Source organism: Elephas maximus, chromosome 4, assembly GCF_024166365.1.
Source record: "Elephas maximus indicus isolate mEleMax1 chromosome 4, mEleMax1 primary haplotype, whole genome shotgun sequence".
Taxonomy (NCBI): Eukaryota; Metazoa; Chordata; class Mammalia; order Proboscidea; family Elephantidae; genus Elephas; species Elephas maximus.
The window spans coordinates 88,885,259-88,904,774 of record NC_064822.1 but is presented as its reverse complement, the minus strand read 5'-3'; the positions used below and the strand labels follow the sequence as shown (position 1 = coordinate 88,904,774).

Here is a 19,516-nt window from a genome sequence, read left to right as displayed (position 1 = left end):
TGTTTGTAGGTCTTCTGCCCATGGCAAAAAACAGATCTGATTTGTTAAAGTCACAATTAAGAAGCTTAAGCTCTTGATTTTCTTCTTGTATTTAGGCTGTTATAGTATTCTACCAGTTTGCTATAAAGTTTTGTTTTATTGAAGACTGCTGATGATGATATAAACCATAAAAGTAAAAGTGGGTGGTTTCAAATGTCAGAGTTAAAACATAGAATATCTTGATAGCACAGCTGTAAGGATTGCAGCATTTAAATGTTTGGATCTTGAGAGTTTTTTTTTTTTTTTTTGGTAGCAGCTTACATTTTTTAGTCAGAAATGATATGCCAACCATGAAAATAAGCATTAGCCTCCATTTCCCAAACCTAAAAAAAATGACATGTACCTTTTGGATCTGTTACTTTTGATTTGACTTACATGGAAATCCGTTTTCAGACAGTTGGGCTGCTATAAGGCTGATATGTTTTTTTTTCTAAGTCTATGATAAAATGAAGATTGTCTAGAATGTTTGGTTGGCTAGATTGTGTAGAGTGTTCAGTGACAGAAATGTGATTGGAGGCAAGAAAGATTTTATAGAGGAAAATGAAAAAGTTGACTTTGAAAAATTTATGCAAAATAAAGTTATCTGAGAAACCCCAAGAAGAGGAGGTTATGATTGTAGACTGGAATGCTATGTTTTAGATGTGGAATATACATTAGACTAGAGTCTGGCAGTGTAGGAGGGATGGAAAATGAGAGAGTGGTATTCCTGCATCATGGGGGCTTTTGAGTATATCGTGCAGGTGAGCACCTGATGATGGCTTGGAAGTCTTTGAAACTTTCTGTTTTAAATCAACAAGTATCTTTTCTGTTATCCTTTAGAGTTACGTTCATGTTTTTCCTTTCCGTTTATGTAGTAATCCCACATTTAAAAGAGGGTAAGGAATGCTTGATCATACTCAAGTAATGGGTTTATTCCATTTCCAAATGATACGAGTTGCTTTCTGTCCTATGAGGGCCTGTTTGATCTTTGATCTGACCCCTGGCTGCCTCTCTGACCTCTGTTCTGTAGCTCTCCACCTCACTCTCTATGTCAGCATTCCCACTCTTATTCTCTTCTGCTTTGCCTTACTAGTGCTTATTGCTATCTGGCATCATTTGTGTATTTGTTTGTTTCTGTCCCCTCACTAGAGTGTAAGCTCCATGAGGTATATGTCTAGCACCTAGAACAGTACTTGACATACAAAGTAGGGGCTTAGTAAGTTATTATTGAAGGAATGAATGAATATGTCATTTTTTGTGAATGCTCAGCTTTTTTCAGGTAAACATCTAGCTACAGCTACGCATTTATAATGTAGAGAGGAAGTCAGCTTGGCTCATTTACCTTTTTTCTTCCTCCTTCTAAGAGACAGGTGGAGGCCGACTAAGAATTCCCTGGACACACTCAAAGGACTGTATAGGTCCTACTTACTGAGAGGTTAAGGAACAGCTTTGATTCTGAAAGGGGCAGTTGTGGCTTTCCCTTGCAAGGTAAAGAAATGAGTAACCTTAACACTGTTGGATCTTCTTCTTCTTTGATGGCATATTGAAGCATAATATTTGACTGATGCTTGTGCAAAGTTCAAAGCTGGAGAGAACAGCTGTAGCTTCTGATGCAGACTTCAGAATTACAGGGAGTTTTCTCCATACCTTGCTGTCACTAAAGTTCATCCATGCCAGCGTCCTGCTTTCAATAAGGAATGGTTACTTTTTTTGTAGTCAATAAGGTAGATATGAAATATTTCCTGTTGGATTAAATGGAGTATAAGGACCTGAAAAAGCTGTCTCAAAACAAAACAAAAAAACGAAAATGACTTTAACTTCCTCTCCTCCAGATACTCCCCCAAACACAGACCTTTAAAGAAAAGAAAAAAAATGCTAAAAATTGGCAACTCAGTTGTAGTTATAACTAAGATATTTGGCATTGTTTTGTTCTAATTTTTATTATTTGGTACCTCTGTTTTTCCCCTGGGACATGCCATCTTCTACATATATTTATTTATCTTCTTGTACTTGGTTTCCTCACCCTGCCTTTGGTGTCCAGAAGTACCTTACTCAGGTGACAGTAACCGCCCTTTCTGTCGAGTGTGGAGTCCTCTTGACCAACTTGCCTTCCCCTTCCCCCACATGCTCAGACTGTAATAGGTAAGGATGTGATGCCTTGAGCTCAAATGAAAACCATGGATTTTGCTTTTGGCTGTGTTTACTTTTGCCTCAGATGCACTGCTTGCATTGGTGCCTGCCGATCACATCCTGTGTGTTGTTCTTCTATATTCCCACCGGTATCAGGAACACATCAACAAATTATCGTCCGTTAGATCCATTAAGGGACGATAATTTGCTGATGTGTTCCTGATACCGGTGGGAATATAGAAGAACAACCAAAATGCTTAAGGGCTGGAGGGATTCCCTTAGAGGAAAAACAGGAAGAACCAGATGTTGTTATTTATTGGCCGAGTAATCTAAGACAGCTACGAAAAGCACTTAGAAGCACATGAGAACTGTAATGATGGCAAGCGTGGGATAAGAAGAAAGACCAACAGCTATAAAAGAAGACAGGAGACTGTGCTGTGTGTTTAGTATTGGGCTGTGGAACCACACCAGGAAGGGGTTGGAGAGCCCCCATCGTTGAAGACATCAGATAAAGATGACAAAGAGCACATTTTTATTTTCCTTGGTTTGTAGTTCATATGGGAAATGAATGTGTGTTGAGCTATTACAGAGAAAACTAGGTTTGGCTGGTAAGCATCGCAACCTTATATAAGCTTCCTGTAAGCATTTAGATTTGTTTTTCTCATTGTTCTGAGTATCATCTGCCTTGAATCACTCAGGCTGCTTGTGCCAGATAACTGGGCCCCATTTCAGATCGAGGACTTATTCTGTCTTGGGATGGAGTCAGGGAATCAGCAGTTACAGCAAGCATACCAGTTAGTTCAGAAGTTTGGGAACCACTGGGACTCAATGGGCTTAATGAGGTTAAAATGCCAAAATCTCCTGGCATAATATAGAGGAAAGAATGCAAAGGCTTACTGAGGTAGCAATGTTGGGATGCATTTATCACTTGCAACCTACACATATACACCCCCACCCCACCTCCCAGTTAGGGCCCAGGTGACTTTCCCTTCCCTGAGGCATTGAAATACATGGGGGAGGGAGCATCTGTAACTTTGAGAAGCTCTGGGTGGCTCTCCTCTGTAGGCTAAGCGTGATGGTGGGAGGTGCTGCAATTGAGGTGGGCCCCCTTACTTCAGTGGGAATGGTGGGATCCTGGAGTACCAGAGGCCAAGTGGGAGAGCTACCTAAGACAAAGTCGGTACACTTACCCAAAAGAGCAGCAGGGAAGTAGCAGTAATCAGAATGTTTTGACTCAGCAGGATTATTGGTCGTGGCTAATCAATCACATTGGCCCTAAAAATAACTAGATGGGGAGTCCTCTAAAATTTGCTTGATATATATAACAGGAGAAACACCAGGTCTAGTGGCCAAAAACCAGATGAGTCACTACAGTGGGAGTTATAATTCTTATCCAGTTTCCAGACCTGGGCTGGTTCATTGAGGTAGAGCCCTTTGGTTGAAGTGGAGGTGGAGCCCCCTTGCAGAAGGGTCCTAGTGTATTCCTTATTACACATTTCTTTTCCAGGAATGCAGACTTTTTTTTTTTTTAAACCAGAGCTATTTTTCAAACAAAATTAAATGAGAGTTTTATTCTTACTGAAATCTCTAGGCTATGAGAGTATGAGGAGACACAGGACAGCACGTGGTTTCTTTTTATCCTCCTCCCCCTTCTCAACTGTCTCAGTGACTGGTGCTGGATCGCAAGACCCTGTGACTCTCCCTGGAAAATGGCACCCTCAGGTTGCCTTGAGCTCATTGTGTCCTTACCTCTCTGGGCAGTTTTACAAGGAGGCAGATTTGCATTTATAAATCTGCGTTCGTATTTGTCAAATTCTGAAAGGTTTTCAACTGTCAGAGAAGGTCATTAAGATTATTTCGGGAAAAATAACTTGTTTTATTTTCTAATGCTTGGCCTGTTTTTAAAGGGCTAAATCAAATAAAATAAGAGATTCTTAAAGTTGAAAGAAAAAGATTATCTTTTCCAACTTCCAACTTAATACAAATTTATTCATTTCAGTAAACCTTTATTTAGAATCTGTAGTGTACTGAATGAATGGATTGATAGATACAATGATGAAAATAAATTTCTTACCAAAGCAAAAAACCCGTTGCCGTCAAGTCCATTCTGACTCATAGCGACTCAATAGGACAGAGTAGAGCTGCCCCATACGGTTTCCAAGGTGCGCCTGGTGGTTTCAAACCGCAGACCTTTTGGTTAGCAGCCATAGCTCTTAATCACTATGCCACCGGGGTAATGCTCTTAATCTTTGAGGAAGAGAGTTTATAGAGTTTTTGAAAATTGGTTAGGTGCCATAATGCAGGTATGTTCAGGGTGATGCGGGCCCTGAGATACTGTTCTTAAAGGTGGTATTTCAGATGGGCTGTCATCATGCTTATGCCGGACATTTCCAGTTATCTCAGCAACCATTCCAGTTTTATATATTGGTTCTTTCTTTGAGCTAAATAAAGTCTGTTTTCGTGTAATCTGTATACTAAGGGCTGAAAACTGAAATGACAAAAAGGGTCAGGCTGATAGAATAACTGAGTAAAATAAGCTGGATATAAGGTTATGTTCTTTGCTGTATCATGCTTTGCATATTAGGCATGTGAGAATATTCTCCTTTTCCGGGGGAATTATGCTTTTTTCCATTTTTCTTCAAATAGGCATTTCATCTTTTGAATTCCAGTGTTTGATAGTAATACAGGTCCAAGAAATATTCTACTCTCATTTTTACTGAAAAGAAAATAATAATGTATATATGATAAATGAATGGCTTCAGGTTGGGAATATGATAGGGATTGGTAGGGACTATGACAAATTGTGAGTACTTATCCCATCAAAATGGGCACCCAGATATTTCCATGCAGTTTCTCTGATATTTCAAGAGAAGCTAGAAATGTTTTCAAATCTAGGTAAATTTAAAAAAATGAAAAAAGTTACGAAGGTGAAACAAAACAGTTTGAAGGCTAAATTTGGCCTTTGGGCAGCCTATTTGCAACAAACATCTTGAAGGATGTTTGTGTTAATTTCCCCTCAGGCAGCTACAAGGAGTAAGTGTGTTCCTTCAGTCAGTCAGTCACCCTGCCTGCCTTACTCCCTCCCCTCTCCCTCCTCCTTCCCCTCTCTTTCATTCACTCACATGTTTATCCATTTATTCAAATATTGTGTGACAGCAATGGACCGGGCATTTGGCTAGACACTAGGAAAGAACCATAAAAGACCCTTTCCCCAGAGAACTTAGTATGATTTCTGTCTGTCGTCTTTTGTAGACTAAGTATTCCCCATTTCTTCAAACTTACCTTCATGAGATATTATTTCGAGACCCTCCCCCCTTCAGGATCCTGGAGCTCCCCTGTGAAGATGCTCTGGTTTATAAGTAGCACCCTGAGAGTCTGTTGCTTCACACTGGATACCAATCACCTTGTCTCTCTCACCTCAGGTAGAATGATAACTCCGTCTTTGCTATCTCTGTACTTGGTAGGTGTTTCCATTGCTGGAACTCTTTGATGAGTAATTGCTTCTTTAAATGCCTCTCTCTCCTCTAATACTTTGAGAGCAGATGCCGTGTCTTTCTTTGTGTCTCTGGGCCCAGCATCATACTTGACATGTAGAAGCTCAATAAATACCTGTTGGAGTGAATCAAAATGAAACCAGTTTAACTTACTGCAGTTCCCTGCCTGTTCATTTGTGGCTTGACTGTTTTGATAGCCAGGACACATAAGCTCCTTGAATTTTGGATCAACTAAAAGCCCTTGGTCAATATCATGTGTACGGTTTTAATCTGGATCACTAACATTTGTTCTCCTTTATTTCTCAGTATGGGTCTTTATTCTTACCACTATACTATCTAGTAACTGCATAATTTAACAATTTCAGCTATTTAAACTCTTAGTGAATCTCAGTCAGTCATCCAGCATGTTAACTACCCTTCCCAGATACAGGCCTTTTGCAAGTTTGATAAGCATGCTCTCTATATTTTCCTTTAAGTCTTTGATAAAAATATTGAACGGAACAGAGATAATATCACAACCCTGTGACATGTGTTGAAGGTCTCTGTCCGAGGAGATGCTGATCTATTACTCAGCACTCTTTGCATTTGCTACAAATCCATCTTATCCCATCTTGTATGCAAAGAAGTTCTGAGAGATTTTGATGACTGCCTTTGATAAAGACATATTGTATTATCAGATCCCCTTTCCTATTAAAACATGAGATTAGTCAGTTAAATTCCTTTTTGTGTACCTTATTGGCTCCCAGAATCGGAGATACTTTTCTCAGTGCTTACAAATCGTACATGTTTTAGAATTTTGTTAGCATTACATCTCAAGCTCACTTGTCTATACTTTGGAGATTTCATTTCTACCATTTTAGACATTTGGGAAATTATAACTCCAGATTCTTGGTGATTTCTCCAAGTTTAAGTTGAGGATGTCAGGTACTATGTGAGGGGCTTTCTCACTGTTACTTTATTACTATAATGGTTCCCCATTGAGCAATTTATTTTTTATATTTTGAGATCTAATTGCATTCACTTAAAAAAAAAAAAAAAAAGCCACCAGGCAGTCTTTCCTAACCAATTTCCAGAAACAGTTACTACATGGATAACAACTGCACATTTTCGGATATGATGCTTATGGGCCACGAAAGTGACTCATGCCTTCCATTTTATATCATTTTTGGAAGGGGAAAGAAATGTATGTTAAGTACTTCATAAAAGCATGGTAAATATGATCATAACATCATAACCGTATGAAAAATAAAAAGGAACATTTTTATTTTTCATACGGTTCATATTCAACCGTATGAAAAATAAAAATGTTCCTTTTTATTTTTCATACGGTTGAATAACAAATACTCTAGAACAATAACAAAAAAACAATAACAAGTCTTTTGTCCTCTTTTCAAAAACAGTGCTATTACTTGTTGCATGGGATCTAACTTTATGTTCTAAATTATAGTATCTGTGGAATTTAGTCAAATGCATTAGGGGTTTGGTTTATTCAATGTCTTAACCTTTCTCTTTATTGTGACTCAGTACTCTGTGCATTCTGCCTTTGTCCCACAACTCAGCTTTCAGTGCAAAAACGTTAACTGTGGAGGAACCAAGTTTAGATTCCAAGAGTCAGGAATGGGTACTGGCTCTCTGTGGCTCTTATTTTACATATTACATAGGAATATGCAAGATTATTCTGGGTAAGATTTTTAAAAAATTATGGCTTATTGTGATCATAAATATAATAAAGTATTTGTAGAAAATTATGAAACTATAGAAAAACATAAAGATGAAAATAAAATCCATCTGAAATCTCATGTATATTATTATTCTATATAATTGGGAGATATGCTAGGATTTTTTTCACTTCCTTTTTAAACTTAACGATAGCTAAGCAAAAGTTTATTCTACAAAGAAGTTTTAAATTTTTGTTACTTTTACAATAGAAGTAAGACCTTTGAGGATTTTTTAATGCATATAAATCTTTTCAAAACAAAATGAGATCATGCTATTCCATGCATTAATATCTCCTTTTTAAAAATGATAATATTGTGAGTACTGCTCCATGTCGATAAACATAGTTTCATCACATAATCATTGTTATGGTCCATAATTGTGTATATCATGATGTTTCCCAAACTTATTTCTTCCCAGTTAATTGGCCTAATATCTTGTTTAGTGCTTTTGTTCTACCTTCTGCTTCATTGTGTAGTGCCTGGGGTCTTAAAAGCTTGCGAGGAGCCATCCAAGGTATCCATTAGGCTCTGTTTGCTTGGAGCAACAGAGGAAGCAGTAGAGTCAGAAATAGGTAGAAAAGAAATGTGTGGCTAATTGGCTCCATGAACAACTGCCCCCTTTGCCATGAGACAAGAAGAACTGGATGATGCCTGGCTACCATTACCAAACATTTTGATCAAAGATTCTATAGAAGAATCCTGATCAAAAGGGGGAAAATACAGAGCAGCATTTCAAATTCTCATGGACTCCAGTCTTTCTGGAGCCGTGAATGATGGATGAACCCCTGAAATTACCATCTGAGATAATCTTTAAGCCCTAAACCTTAAACCAAAAATATACCCTCAAGTCTTCTTAAAACCAAAAAATAGTTTAGCTTAACTAGTAAAGAATGTCTGCCTTGAGCATTGTGCTCTTTTAGGATCTATCTGTATGGATCAAATTGACAACAGCAACTTGAAAGATAGGAAATTTAGAGAGTAGTGAGTTTATGTTAATGGAGGATGAACTATTTAGAAAAGGAGAATGAAAACGGTTGCACAACTTGAAGAATGTAATCAGTGTTCCTGATTTATACATGTAGAAATTACTGAATTGGTGCATGTTGTGCTGTGTATATTCTTAACAACAACAACAAAAATAAAATTATACAAAAAACTAATTCTTTTTTGTTGGACATATAAGTTTTTCCAAATATTTTACTTTATAATTAATGCTGTAGAATGTATCCTTGTATGTATATATCTTTGATCACTTTCCTGGTAATTTCCTTATGGAGAATTCCTAGTAGTAGAATTGACTGGTTAAACAGTGTGTACTTTTTAAAGCCTTAGATAATGTATATCGCTAACCTAGAGATGCCCAACCTGGATACCCACCAATTGGATATAGGACTGTGTTTCCTCTCACCATCATCACAAGTGTGAATGAACATTAAGTGAGTGGCTGAGTTTGGAAAGCTGAGCCTGATGGCGTGGAAAACAGGGCAAAATCAACTTTGGGGGATGAACTCTGAGGGAATTGCACCTGAGTTCTCTGAGGACCGGACTTTGTCTCGTCTTTCCCAGCTCTATCCTCAGGGCTTTCTGATTTCTAGAAGCTCTCCCACCATGTGGGTTCTCTTGTGATGGAATGTGATGCTGTTCTCCCTGCTTTCGTTGGACCTACCAGTTCCCCAGTTCACTACCCGTTCCCCTTTCCCTACACATGTAGGTGGGTTATTTCATACGGGACTCCTCTATCTTAAGGATGCTGGGGTGTGCACACACACGGGGTCTGCCCACACATGGCAGGGTTAAGTCTCACAACAGGGTCCTGGAGTTGGATCCCATGCAACATTTCATTTTTCTAGGCTTAAGTAGGACGTTTATTATTTTAGCGAGAATGAAAATGGAGTCAATATGTAACTTATCGCCTTACACTTAGCTGATGTGTTCAAATACAATTTGAGATTTACAAATTCTATAGATTAAAGCATGAATCAGATGTTTAGAATATCTCTGAGGTCGACCTTTACATTCTCACTTGATTCAGCAAAAGAAAGAGAAGCAAACCAAGGGCAGGGGAATAAAGACCTGGGATTACTGGCAAAATGGCATGGAATGTAGACAGTTATAATCAGTACCACTTGGTGTGTATATGTTCCCCCACTAAAGAACCGTATTCGTAGGAGTGTAATCTTTCCATACAGACTCAACTGGGGACATATCCTGTTATTAAATTCAAAGACAAACTTAAGAAGTCTCTATGCACTGCATTTCTATATTAGGAAAATATTTTTTAAGGTGTTGAACAAGAGATTTTCCTTTTCTTTGTGGGCTTCTTATAGTTTGTCATAAATTTAAGGTTCTGAGATCTGTGGGAATTTATGTTAGAAAACATTTAGTAGAAATTCTGAAAGGTTACGCTTTTGCACCTCCTTTTCATTTCACCTGCAGCTGGTAATAAGCATGTAGGTGCCCTGAAGATTCCCTTGTAGGGTGGTAATTAACAATACTTACAGATGCATAGTTCCTGGTGGCACCATGGATGAGAGAACACGTTCATGCCTGGTTTATTCCAACTGTGACTGCAATCACAGTCTCGTGGTTTCAAGGTTGCTATCTCCTCTTACGGGTTTTTTTTTTTAATCTCCTCTTAAGTGGCTGTGACTCTGATTTACAGGCACTGAGGACTTGCCTGTGTAATCTCAGCTGTGTAGGAAGTAGGAACAAATGTATTGTGGGTGTGTTTGCATTAGCCAATGGAGTGAGGGAAGAAACACATTCAACCCCTGTCTGTCCGCCTTCCCTGTGAGACCAGAGGGTTTCACTCTGAGGTAATATTTTATATGTAGTGATTTCTTCACAATTCAGAAATAGGAAAGAAATGGTACTTATTCAAATATATAGAATAACCAGATGTTGGAAGTCATTTAAGAACAATTAATTATATCAGTTATATTTTTTAATGATTTCCTCTCTTTTCCTTGTATTTATGTTGTTTGTGGCTAATGCAGTTTTTTTTGTTTTGTTTTTTTTTTTAAACAGGCTAAACATATTTTTAACAGGCATGAACCCATTCTACTTCCATGCAGTAAATATAATTTTACACTGCCTGGTGACTCTTGTGCTGATGTATACCTGTGACAAAGCTGTCTTCAAGAGTCGTGGACTTGCTTTTGTTACGGCGTTGCTTTTTGCTGTGCATCCTATTCACACTGAGGCGGTAAGTATAATTGGAACTCAGTGAAATAATGAACCAATAAAAAAAGGTATAAGCTAAATTGACCTTTTCCCCCCCTTTTCAAAACCATGTGAATTCAAAGCTCCATTGAAGTATTTATATATAAATCATTTTGCTTGACAACTTTTCTGACTAAATGTTCAAAATTGCCTTTATTGTACCTCCGGGATGAACTGCTTTTCTAAATAACCACAGTTATTATTATAAGTAGAAAGAAACGGCCACAGTTTTCTATTTGCAGAAAATTGAAGTCCTAGTGTATTTTAAATGGCAAGGGTCATCTTAAGATTCTTATCATGCTGAGTCACTGCTTCTGCTCTAGGTTCATATTTTTCCGTTTCTCACTCTGCTTTATATTTATAATATTTATGATGTGGAACTGTGAGTGTTAGGAGGAGGCCCGTGCAGTGTTTAAATGACATTCTTCAAGTTATAAAGGCAGACTTAGGAGACTTACAAATTGTTTTCCGAGTTATTTAATAGGAAGTACAGTTATTTTGTGGGTATTGAGAAATTGATTTAGAAAATATAGATAGTTTGGATCTATTAAAAACAGAAACAACAGTTGCCCTAGAGTTGCATCTGACTCATGGTGACCCCACGTGAGTAAGAGTAGGACCATGCTCCACTGGATTTTCTGTGGCTGATTTTTCAGAAGTAAATTGCCAGGCTTTCCTTCCGAGGTGCCTCTGGGTGGAATTGAACCACCAACTTTTCGGTTAGCAGCTGAGTTTATTAACTCTGCATCACGCAGGGACTCCATAAACCAAAACCAAAACCAAATCCATTGTTGTCAAATCGACTCCAACTCACAGTGACCCTACAGCCCTCTTTAAAATATTTGCTTAATCGTGCACCCAGGTGGTATTGTTAAGCTTGTCTCATGTCTCAGCAACTTCAGCTGGTTTATTTTACTGTTGGGGTAAACAAAGGCTTTCCAAGTGGTACAAGAGTACCACAGTTTTAAAAGAATTGTTTGCAGAGCTTCAGCTTGCATCTGAACTTTCCTAAAGTTGGTTTTCCTGAGAACACAACTGTGGGAAAGGTGGTATGTTGGTTCTCTTTTCTCTCCTCCCCTTTCACAGTTGTCCTTCACTCATTTTAGCAAAAATGAGGGCTCCCTCTCATTCATCAGAAACATACTATGCCCCAGGTGTACAAACTGCCAAGGGACCATGCAAAGGAGCAGTTGGACATATTGGGGTCAGCAAAGCCTCCTTTAATTAAGGCATCATAAACCCAAGTAGGCTCTATATCTTTCCCTGTCTTTTACATATTTCTGTGAAGAATACACCATGGCATTTGAAACATAGTGGCCTGTGTAGATGTTCTGAATTCAGAAGTGGGATGGTCATCATGGGAATACATAATAGTATGTTTATTTGAACTGACATAAGTCTGATTTGGTCATTTGGTTTAATAATGATGATTGGTCTTCCTACTTAGGCTATTTGATGGACATTTTCCACAAACAAAATACTACATCTGTAAGCCCAAGGTTTTGACAAAAACATTTGACCAAAAAGGACAGCAGTTTGAATCCATCATCCACTCCCTGGAAACCCTATAGGGCAGTTCTCCTCTGTCCTGTAAGGTTGCTATGAGTTGGAATTGACTCAATGGCAACAGGTTTGGTTTTTTGTTTGTTTTAATAAGAAAAAAAAAAAAAATGACATTGTCCAAGGTGTATAATATTTCCATTTTCCCAATCCTTTCTGAGTATGTTTGACTGAACAAGGTGTCTCTAAGTGGAAGAGTATGAAGTGTAATAGTTTTTTGGTTAAGTCTTGGTAAAGCCTGCTTCTGAAAAATTGTAAAAGCAGTTGACTCTAATGACAGGTTACTTTAATGATGGGTGTGTTCAAAGTATTCATTTTCAACTAAATTGAAGGAAGACCTTATTAAAAATAATTTAAGATGATATGTCACTATGGTATTTTGCAGGTAACTTTGGAATGCAAAGAATTAAGTCACTGCTGTAATATGGCTACTTCTATTCTCATTTTTGTGAACAATCCAGAAATATAAAAACTGGGAATAGAATTGATGCTGCATACTGTCTCATTCTAACAGAGATAATATTCATCCATATAACTGAATTTACTCAAAAGTAACTTGTTACACTTATAAGAGGTGTGTTTTTATATCTCATAATTGTATATCAGTGTTTCTAAATTATCATGTACTGAATAATTGGGTATTAATAATTAGAAGAATAAATACAGTATTGGAAAAATTAATGCATAGAAGTTTATGGCCACAGGAAATTTAAAAAGTAAATTAAAAATACATTTACTATTATTGCAGAGAGAATGGAGGATAAATAAAATGTTTTTAAGCATAGCTGTGTAAAACATTAAGAAAAAATGCTGAGTGGAGGAAATAAAATGGAAATATGAGTTGAAGGAGAAAGGATATAAAATGTCTACCATTTGAAGAAGAGCTTGTTCATTGTTGGTGTAAATGGAAGATTATGGGCTTCAAGTTGCTCTGATGTTGAGAATCCATTTGGTATGCTTAAAACAGTAACATTATAGCTTTGTTTGAGATACTATTTACAATGTACTCAAAGTTACATCCTTTGTTATTTAAAACTATGATGATAAATTTTAGAAAAGAACTTAAAAAGATGAAAGAGATCGTGTTTAATATTCATTTGAGTGTAACATGAAGAAAAGCAGTCAATGATTACTGTTATTAGCTGTGTAGAATATGTAGCAGGGGTCATAGGCGATGGGTCACAAGCAGTGCTTTAAGATAAGACACAATATGTTAGTTCTGACAATTAATAGCAACAAGGAACAAATGAGTAGGACAAAACCTGCTGCCGTCGAGTCGATTCCGACTCATAGTGACCCTATAGGGCAGAGTAGAACTGCCCCATAGAATTTCCAAGGAGCGCCTGGTAGATTTGAACTGCTGACCTTTTGGTTAGCAGCCTAGCACTTAACCACTATGCCACCAGTGTTTCCGAGTAGGACAATAACAGCCTTAATTTGACACCTGCAGAGAACAAGCGCATTAAGTGCACATAACCTTGGGCAGAATGACGGTGAGCTGATAGAGTTTAAGTTGAATTCTAAAAATAGAGTATTATTCTTTTAGCAAAATGACCTTTAAGAAAGGATTCCAACAGGCATTTGTACTAATTAAAAACAAACAAAAAAAAACACTATGGAAACACAAAGAGGCAAAGGAATCCGAGAGCTGGGCATTTATTCAGGGAAGAGTGGAAGAGAGAGGTGTAAAAAGGAGTCAAAGACATGTAACCTTCAAAAGAATTTACACTATGACATTAATCAAGAGACTGTTATTTAGTTACAGAGCTCAACGCAGGTTTTGAAGGAGGAAGGCAGAGAAATAGAAAAAAATAATTTACAGAAAGCATAGGGTTAAATTAAGGAAAAAAGATCATGGAAGTCGGGGCGGGGGGGAGGGGGCAGAGAATATTTAGTGGAAAGCATTTCCTCTTTGTTAAGCAAGAACAAAAATCAGACCAAAATTATCCCAGGAAGGGTGGAGGATCTAAATTTTAGGAGTGAGGTTTAGTTTAAACATTGCTAATATGATCAGCTAGACTGTTGAACTTGCTTTATGATGTGATCAGATAGTTCATGAGACCTTGCTTGACGCAGGATACTCTGCTAGGTGCCATGGGGATCTGTAGGTGAACAGCATGGTCCCTACTGACAGTTCGTTCACAAGCTCATAGAAAAGCCAGAAAACATACACATAAGTAGATAGAAGATAAAACAGTATGATAAAAGAAAAGAACCTCAGAGGAGAGGAAAATTATTTCCAAATTAAGTAGATGGGGCAAATTCATTTATTTACTTAATATTGCAGCATATATTTGAGTGACTTATACAACAGTGGTGTGTTCAGTGTGGGGGTATAGCAACGAACAGGATAGATCTAGACCTTCTTCATTTTAGATCTTTGTGATTCTTGGAGGAATTTCCTGTTTTTCTGAATCCTGAATCATGAGAAAAATCAATGGAGAAAGTTGGGAAGATGGGGAAAGTTAGTGTGATTCTCCTGCGAGAATTAAAACTTAACAGTCATCAGTGAAATGTTACTGGCTCAAAGGAATCCTTTTACATCAAGTCAAAAGGAAGAGCAGGAAACACTGACAGCTGTTGCTGAAGCTTAAGGCCAACTCCGGAACTGGGACAGGAGCACATAGGAAAGAAGAGCTCATGAGCTCATCAGTTGGTCTGGCTTCTAGCTGTTGCCATGTATTAAGTGTGCGTTTATGGTTGTATCTGATGTTTATGGAAGTTATTCTTGCAGATAAAATAAATATTAATAAGTTTATACATAGGGTAACTGGGTGGTGCAAACAGTTAATGCGCTTGGCCGTTAACTGAAAGTTTGGAGGTTCGAGTCCATCTAGAGGCACCTTGGAGAAAAGTCCTGGCAATCTACTTCTGAAAAATCAGCCATTGAAAACCCTATGGAGCACAGTTCTACTCTGACAAGCGTGGGCTCGCCATGAGTCAGAATTGACTCAACAGCAACTTGTTAATACTTTATACAAATCCTGTGAGTGGTATCCCAAGAAAAAAAGCAAGCTTGGAAGCACATTAAGTTCTTAAATTGGCAATTTCTACGTGTGATTTTGTGTTGTGCTGTTAACCTTGCTAGGAGTTCGGAATGTTACATTATTATTCAAATTCTACCCAATTTTGTTTTTCCATTTGTTTTTCCAGTGTTTGAATATTTGCTAGAGGCTACAGTTCGCAGGTTACAGCCACCTCTTTGGTGATTGAAGCCTGTAGTTTGAGGCAGAAATGTATACTGTCCACTTGCATATATATATCATGAATTGACCAAGCTCTTTAGTACTTCCCAGCATCCTGCAACTCAGCCTACATTGTATTGGAATCAAGTCCAGTGTGCTCTGACTTAATTCCATCTTTGCTTCCTACTGCTCACATCCCTTTTTATTTACTCCATGCTGTTGTTATTTTATGCCCTTTCGGAAACAGCCCATGTATTTTTAGACCTCTGTTTCTTTGCCTCTGTTGTTTCCTTTTCCTGGAATGTACTTTTGGTTCCCTTTCTGGCCTACAATTCACTTTCCCCTGTCTTCAGTTTCCTGAAAACTTCACATTTATCGTTTAAGTCACAGTTCACAGCCCAGCCCTTCCAGACTCCTTCCCAGATCCTTGGCCAAAATTAACCCTTTCTGTCTTCTCATGGCAGTTATTTTTTTCTCTTTATGGTACATACAGTTTCATGGTATCACGTGTAATATTGTATTTGTCAGGTACTATGCCAACTGGAGGGATACAATCGCCTCAAGAAGTTTAAAATCAGGTGGAGAGTCAAAAGAGGGTTTACTTGGAAAATGTTTGTTGACTGGAGTAAAACACACAGTTATTGAACATGATAATATTGACTAATTGAATCAAAACGGTTGAGGGCTTTGTTTTTAGAAATCCAATCTGTTCCTCTGGAGACCCCAGCACAACAGTAGTGTAGAGTAGAAGTTCAATGCATGGTTATGGTTTGGAACTGGTAGTAGAGTCTGTGAATTTTAGCACCAACATTTTCAGCACACCCTCTGAACTTCTCCGGAGTTCTTTATATCTGGCCACATCCAGCTGGCACATCCAGCTGGCACACTAACTGGCTGCAGTGTGAGAAGCTGGACTTCAGGGCGCTTTTAATGCATTAGTTATGCTTGCCTAGCTTCTGATTGCCTCATTCCAGCTTGGTACACCCAGTATCAGCTTGCATGTCATGCACAGTCTTGCTGTGATGAGTGTTCTTCCAGGCCCAGATGCCTGGCCTTATCCCAAGACTTTGTTGGTTGCGAGCTGGGCTTTCTGTTTAACCTTCAGGAAGCCTTGCAGGTGACGCTAAGCTACACTTGGGTAGCCCGAAGAGACCTGAGCTTCACAGGTGAACTGCACACAATCCTTATAGACTGAGTCTGAGTTGGGCCTTGACGCTATAGTGACACCACACTCTTACTGTCTCCTTTCTTTGCATCATGCTATTTTCCTGATTGGCATTCTAGTTCCTTATGGATTAACAAATCAATGAACAGTGTGTGGTCCAAGCGGCCACATTAGGTAATAGCTTTCAGCTCTGTTCTGCCAATGAAATTCTTTAATTCATTATTTAATTCATAATTTAATTCTTTGTGTAGGTTGAAATAGAATTTTTTTCTATATGTAACTTGATGCCAATCCATGTACATGCCTACAATTGAATAATTATTTAAATTTTAACGAATAAGTTTATTAAATCATCTAATAAGTATAACTTAAAATATCCATATAAACCTTAAAGTAGAAACAGGGTTTCCACAAGTCACGCAGGAAAATCAGTCTCAGTGCTTGAGAGTCCCACCCCCTTCTCTGAAAGGAAAAGGAGGGAAAGGCACCAATATTTATTGAGCAGGTACTTTGTACATACAATTTCGTTAATTACAGTCACGTGAGTACGGGATGTTATACCCATTTCAAAGGGGACAACACAAAGCCTCAAGACAGTTTAGGAAACACTTGTCATGGACACTCAGCTGAAAGCGAAGAAGCCAGGATTCAAACCTGGCATGGTCTAGCTCCGAGCTTGTTTCATTGCGTCTCCTTTATGACTGCATTCTGTGTGTTCATTTTATGAGGATATTTATGGGTATATTTCCTGGAAAAATATTTTCTGCTATACACCACAAACTTCCAGTCCTCTGTGGTTTGGGTGGTGCTGTATCTCTGCCTGAAATGTCAACCCTGCGCGTTTCCCTTGTGATCTCCTCCTCAGCTTTAAGATTCAGCTCCAGTGTGACCTTCTCTTTGAAGCAGCCTTTGAACTATATTGCATTTTTTCCCCTGTAATTTTAGATTTTAAAAAAATTATAAAAGAAACGCTGATACATCTTAAACCCAAACTGCTGCTGTCGAGTAGATTCTGACTCATGGTGACCCTATAGGACAGAGCAGAATTTCCCCATAGGGTTTTCAAGGAGTGACTGGTGGATTAGAACTGCTGACCTTTGGTTAGCAGCCAAGCTCTTAACCACTGCACCACCAGGGCTTCACACCTAATCTTAAACAGTGCAAAAAATGCAGAGATTATGAACAGCTGTCTGTCCCCTACCTCTCTTCCATTTCAACCCCCTTCTGAATTAACACATTTTAAAAGATGATTTCAAAAAGATTAATAGAAAAATATGGCAAGAATAATATGACCATATATTCCATATCTAGATTCATCAGTTTTTAATATTTTGCTACACGAGTTTTACCATTCTTCTTTTTCCCTCAGTCTATAAAAATATTAACTATTTTCTTAAGCATTTGAGAGTAGGTTGCATAATTTACGCCCTTTTACACCTTAGTAATGTAGTGTATGTTTTCTAAGAACAAAGGCCTTGGTCATCATTTCTCTTTAGTCCTCTTTAGATCATTTTAGTTTGGAACAGTTATCAGGCTTCCATTGTTTTTTTATCATATAATTTATAGGTTTAAATATAATTTGATAACTTACATTAAAGATTTATGTAATATTAAACATTTTGATGTAATTATTACAATACATAGTTATATAATACAAATTATATTAAATATAAAGTATATAATACATTAAATGTTACATAATTTATAATGCATATATATGATTTATAGTGTATTAAAAATTTATGCTATATAAATGAATATTATAAACATAACATTTAATATATGTAAACAGTATGTAAGTGCATAAATATATAGTATATATTTATAATATAATATATGTAATATATATTAAATCATAATATGTGTTAAAATGATTAAATCACTATATGTAGATAGATATAGATATACTATTTAGTGTTATGAAATATCTAGAATACACAACTATATAGAAACCAAAGTTTATTAGTGGTTACTAGTGACTGGTGCCACTCTGGTGGCACAGTGATTAAAGTGCTTGGCTGCTAACCGAAAGGTTGGTGTGGTTTAAACCCACCAGCTGCTTCCCGGGAGAAAGATGTGGCATTCTGCTTCTGTAAAGATTTACAGCCTTGGAAACCCTATGGGGCAGTTCTATACTTGGTCTTGTAGGGTTGCTGTGAGTCCGAACCCGCTGGGTGGCAATGGGTTTGTTTGGCTTAGGGGTGGGTGGGATGGAGGAGAAAAGAGGGACTCGCTTCTTAGGGGTTACTGAACTTCAGTTATAGGCAATGGGAAAATTTGGAATGGATAATGATGGTTGAACATGATAAGCATAACTACTGTCACTGTTGAAATGGCAAATGATTTGTTACATATAAAAAAAAAAAACCTGTTGCCATCCAGTCAATTCCGACTCATAGAGACCACAATAAAAAACATAATTATATTTTATAATTTGTTAATATATAAATACATGCATATAAATATATGTCTTTTTAGAAGTTTCTCATCCTGTGTTTGCCTAATGTTTTCTCATGATTGTATACAGGATTTGTTTTCCTGGCCAGAATACTACATAAGTGATGTTTTGTCCTTCTCAGGGTATGGCATGCAGAAGCATGCAGTACCTCTCTGCCCTTTATTGGTGGCATTAATTTTTGATTACCCGGCCAAGATATAATTCAGTTGCAATCCAATTTCTCCAAAGTATAATTATTCTTTTCTTTGTATTTTTACAGCTAATAATAATCGGTGAGGAGACACTTTGAAACCATGCAGAACGCCCTCTGCCTTATCAGACTTTCATCCGAGTTACTTTAGCATCCATTGATTTAACATCCGTTGATATTTCTTGCTTGATGCAGACTTTACTCTGATGGATGTGAAATAGTTATCTTCCGCCTCTATCACTCCCTCCATATTCACTAACTGGCTTCTGCATGTAAAGAATTTTCTATTTCTTCCCCATTCACTTGGCTTGCTATATGTATGTATGTATACAAGTATTCATTCATCTATATGTTTATTATCAGTTTTGACTTATAG

General features: G+C 37.6%; 1 protein-coding gene across 3 annotated transcripts in view; it reads left to right on the top strand.

Moving 5' to 3' along the window:
- TMTC1 (transmembrane O-mannosyltransferase targeting cadherins 1) overlaps nt 1-19,516 on the top strand; it is a 335,228-nt gene that overhangs the window by 7,669 nt on the left and 308,043 nt on the right. For 2 of the 3 annotated variants that reach the window (XM_049882736.1, XM_049882735.1), the window contains exon 2: nt 10,388-10,565. In XM_049882736.1, coding sequence (XP_049738693.1) covers nt 10,388-10,565 — 178 coding nt within the window. Of the gene's footprint in view, nt 1-836; nt 1,507-10,387; nt 10,566-19,516 lie in introns of those variants that run through there. The other variant, XM_049882737.1, reaches the window with a different exon arrangement.